This window comes from Pyxicephalus adspersus, chromosome 8 (assembly GCF_032062135.1).
Source record: "Pyxicephalus adspersus chromosome 8, UCB_Pads_2.0, whole genome shotgun sequence".
Taxonomy (NCBI): Eukaryota; Metazoa; Chordata; class Amphibia; order Anura; family Pyxicephalidae; genus Pyxicephalus; species Pyxicephalus adspersus.
Window position 1 is genome coordinate 1,401,663 of NC_092865.1, and position 4,537 is coordinate 1,406,199.

General features: G+C 44.3%; 1 protein-coding gene and 1 long non-coding RNA gene across 2 annotated transcripts in view; both read right to left on the minus strand.

Moving 5' to 3' along the window:
- Positions 1-1,518: 1,518 nt before the first annotated feature.
- LOC140336303 (uncharacterized) lies at positions 1,519-2,345 on the minus strand. Its single transcript, XR_011921865.1, has 2 exons — positions 2,293-2,345; positions 1,519-2,212 (listed from the first exon to the last, which is right to left on the minus strand). It is a non-coding gene; the product is annotated as an uncharacterized lncRNA (long non-coding RNA).
- Positions 2,346-2,627: 282 nt separating this feature from the next.
- The window catches only part of MUTYH (mutY DNA glycosylase), an 11,418-nt gene continuing 9,508 nt past the window's right edge, over positions 2,628-4,537 (minus strand). Inside the window, exons 8-10 of the mRNA XM_072419299.1 lie at positions 3,726-3,839; positions 2,915-3,012; positions 2,628-2,811 (exon numbers count right to left, since the gene is read on the minus strand). Coding sequence (XP_072275400.1) covers positions 2,643-2,811; positions 2,915-3,012; positions 3,726-3,839 — 381 coding nt within the window. The 3' untranslated portion in view covers positions 2,628-2,642. The remainder of the gene's footprint in view (positions 2,812-2,914; positions 3,013-3,725; positions 3,840-4,537) is intronic.

Here is a 4,537-nt window from a genome sequence, read left to right on the forward strand (position 1 = left end):
CCCCCCCCCCGAGAATTACTGCCCTGCCTGAACACTCCATGAACACTCGGCACAAAACTGCCCAGGACAGGAAGTGATGGGAAATCTCCTGTCCTGGTGACAACCAGTTTCCTGTATGGACATCACAGGGACAGGAAGTGAAACAAGTCTCCCCTAGTGGAGTCACGGACCCAATACGTAAATCTTTCTCCGGCTGATATTTGGTTTTATTAAACGTTTTCAATATTTTGATAAACCGGAAGTCTTGTTTGTGTGTGAATAGAAATGTGTGTAAGTCACTAATGACATCAAAATTTAAGATGCAGGCAAAGGCCGGCTTCTGATTGGTTCTTCCTAATTACCATGGCAGTGAACCAATCAGGATCTCCCATTCACAATGGAATACGATTCTCCGCTGTGCACATTCCTGTGTTGGGATGGATTGCAGAACAACAAAATTCAGGTACTGCTAACATTTTTTTTCTCAGGTGTGTTTTGGGGCTCAGAATTATTGGCACCCCTAAAATATTGAACTGGTTGTGGGAATAGGCGCGTAAAGTGGACCTGTCACTGAGAGTTGATGGAAGCTGCCATTGCTGGACTGATTGCCTGGATGGAAAGCTGATCCTTTGGTTTCAGTCGCACACAGGTAACAAGCCTGCAGGTAACCTGTGCTGCAATAAGGTGAACACTTAGGCTGCACATTTATTCTGAGTCAGGAGTCACTGAAGGTTTTATGGGCCGAGGATCAGAACACCAATCAGGCAAGCTGAAAATGATAGAACCGGGTCAGCAATGAGCATTAAAATATTCTCTCAGTGACAGGTCCACTTTAAGGAAACCATTTCTAGGATGCTAATCTAAAAATTCTCATCGCTTGACCTCCAGCATATTCTGGCTCACTGACCTATAGGAAGCATGTAGCAAGTGAAAGTCTGAATTGCATAATAGTCGGAGGTCAGGGACGTAGAATGTGAATGGGCTGGGTAGCCGGGCGGCAGCATTTTCAGGGTCGGTCAGCAGCACTGTATGGTCTGTATGTGGATCAGAAGATTTGTGCAGCTGCTAATAGGATGGGGGGAGATTTGTGCAGGCTTGTTGTGAGCTCAGCCCCTGATGCCCCTGGCTATGACCCTTCATTATGATGGGTCACACATTGCAGGGCAATGGGGGGAGGGGAGGGGGGTTATTAGCACACAGCGGAGGTCACTGCGCAATACTTGCTGCTGGAATAAAACAGCATGGAGGTTCATTACTGCGTCCATCACGCTGCACTGCAATCCTAATCACAACTATTGATCATCCAATGCGCCATTGTGACTCCATATGATGCATGGGCCTCATATTACACAGAGGGGAATGGGGGGGATATAACGACATGCCGAGCTGTGTCAAAGTTACTAATCCGCATGATCGAGCTTTGCCTCACTTTATATAATTGGTTGGTTGGTCGGTTTAGAGACAGCAGGGGGCGCTGTTCCTCTTCAATACAAACAGCCATCTGATCAGAGCCCCATCTATCCCATTCTATGAATCTCATTTCTCATTAAATTGCTCCAAATCTTTATTAAAAAAAAACTTTTTTTTTTAAAAATGCCTAAAAAAATGAATTTTATAAATTGTAAAAATAACTTTTTTAAAAAGAGTATAAAATTTGATATAGAACATAATCATATCTCATGTCAGCTTCAGATGAATCATCCCAGTATCCCAGGTCACATGGTGGCTGTGAGGACATGCTGGGACTTGTAGTTCCTTAACCTTTGCTACAGATTGCTCATACCGGATCTGGTCCATTGTATGAGCTCTGGTTTATTACAGACAATAATTGGTCATTTTCTATGCAATTTGTCCAATGTGTTCCCAGCCCACAGTAATAGGAGGTTTAACTCTTGAATGGTCCTTATCATTGGCTGACAATAAGAGGTGATGACAGATCAGAGCCATACACATCACAATCAGATTGTACAATCTCCTATAGACACACCAGCAGGCCCTGGTACTACACAGGAGATTGTGCTCTGTGCGGTCGGCTTACCAGTTTACATAATCATTGTGTTAGCGGTAATCTTCCCGTTTCTCAGGTCAGAGGTCACAGTAGGTGCGGTGCCTGGGGTCACCTGTTTTTGGTGGGTTTGAAGAAGCTTTGGATGGATCTCTGATTGTCTGGCTCCACCTTCACCTTCCTGGCGGGTGGTTTTTTGTCTTTTGCCTCTCGTTTCCTCTTCCTGGTCTGTAAGATGAAGGAGGCCATACATTGTACAATACGGTAACACATTGCAAAGATGTGAAGATTTGCGACAACAATCTCACCGATTCCGGGGGTCCGGTCACCAGCTCTTTACTTTCACATAACTGCAGAATCTGCGCAGGTGAAAAAAAAAGTCAATATGAATCGTCGTGTCAGCCAATCAGTGGAGGGATTTGTGTATCAGGTAGGTAGATGGGGGAGGAGCTGTGGAGGGATTTGTGTATCAGGTAGGTGGGTGGGGGGAGGAGCTGTGGAGGGATTTGTGTATCAGGTAGGTAGGAGGGGGAGGAGCTGTGGAGGGATTTGTGTATCCGGCCGGGTGGTTACTGAGAAGTGCCGGGTGAGGTGCCCAGCTATAGAAGGCCGGGGAGAACATTGACGAGGTGTGTTTGGTAGCCAATCAGAGAGCAGATCAGGTCACCATCACACAACTTACCCTCCTATAGGCTCTGCACTGGTTTTGCAGCGGACAGTCGGAGCACAGTGCTTTCTTGGGGGTGCAGACGGTGGCCCCCAGCTCCATCATGGCCTGGTTGAAGTCTCCTGGTCGTAGCGGATCAACAAGACAATTTGCCAAACTCCTGAGTGAGACAATAAAATTGGTGACAACTCGCCAGGCATGAGATGAAAATAATTACACTGAGATCACCGAGCGGCAAGAAGATGTGACGAGTCCGTACTCACCAAAGTGCATCAGAGACCGCCGGCGTGGTGAAATCAGCTCCAATGCATCGCAGCCGAGACAAAACGCGGATGACATTTCCGTCTACAACACCCGTCACCTGGGAAGGCATCATGGTAATTATAAATAGCAGAATGGAAAATGCGGCACTGCTACCAATCTGGGGGAAGCCGCTATTAACTGCTGTGCTGCTGCAGCTGGAAGACAAAGCGAGGCAGCAATTTTAAGAAGTCATGTGACCTGCTAATTACTGTCATCAATGGATATTTGGAATCACTCCGCCATTGGTCCCCTGTGAAAACCTGAATCTGATGTTTATTTCTATTGTAATCAAAGGCTTCCATAGGAAGGATTGGGGGTCTGACCTGAGAGGTCACCTTGGCATGGGGTACATCCAATGTTTTTCATGGGTCGGGGGCCCCCCTATTATTCTGCAGACGTTACAGCAATCATCAAAAACACCTTAAAGTATGATATCAGGATATGTAAATACTTTGATGAATATATAATTATATCAAATATTAATGAATAGCCTCAGCGATAGCTATGGTGACAATACACATTGATTTATCAGAGTTCTCCAAGACTCATCATGGGAGAACCTGGGTGACCCAGCAAACCTGGAATGCACTTTTCAAAATTTCGTATTAGTTGGCAAATGTTTTCAATCCTGGACTAGAACCATTTCAGGTTTGCTGGATCACCCAGGTTCTTCCTTGATAGTGTATCTTCTCCAGTCCTGAAGAGCTTTGATAAAGTTTACACAGCAGCCATAACACATGAGCCAGAAAACTCATACATGATGATGATTACCTGCCCATAAGAGATGGACGCAATGGCTCCAGCAGTGTATCTGCCCACACCCGGGAGGAGGCGCTGCAAATCTTCCGCTGTCCGAGGAATCTGTCCTTCCAATTCCAGAACCACCTAGTGGTCAGAGAGCAAATTACACATTACTGATTGTAAGACATTGGCACAAGAACATTCATGCCAAAGTATAAGCACGGACATGTGACACCCATATCAGAAATGGGGGACTGGGTGTCACCAAGACATTGAGAAAGAACTGATGGCAATAAAATAATTTTAATTCTTCCTTACTAAATATGTATTTGTGTTTTGGCCTATTTTCCAAATAAGGACAAACTTAACAGAGACTCCAACCCTTCGTATTCTATTCAAAAATAATACTGAATTAGCATTAAAAAAAATAATAACCACACGAGATCTGAATATAACATCTCTATAACAAGGATATAAAATACTGATTGTATAATTTACGATTGTCCCTTCTATAAAATGCCTGGATGTTCTTTATCCCGCGGTGTTTTTTGTTCAGTGGCATTGTAAACATGAGATAAAAATGTCTCTATCTGGAGAATATCTGACATTCGTTTATATAGTAACATAGTTAGCTTGAAAAAAAGACATAAGTCCATCAAGTTCATCCACTATGGAAATAAAAATATCCCAGATATAAAACCCTATAAGACATAGTTGGTCCAGAGGAAGCAAAATACCCCCGGGTACAATTTGCTCCAACAGGGGAAATAATTCCTTCCTGATCCCATGAGGCAATCGGATGTTCCCTGAATCAACAGTCTCTGTTATTTTTACTTTAAAGT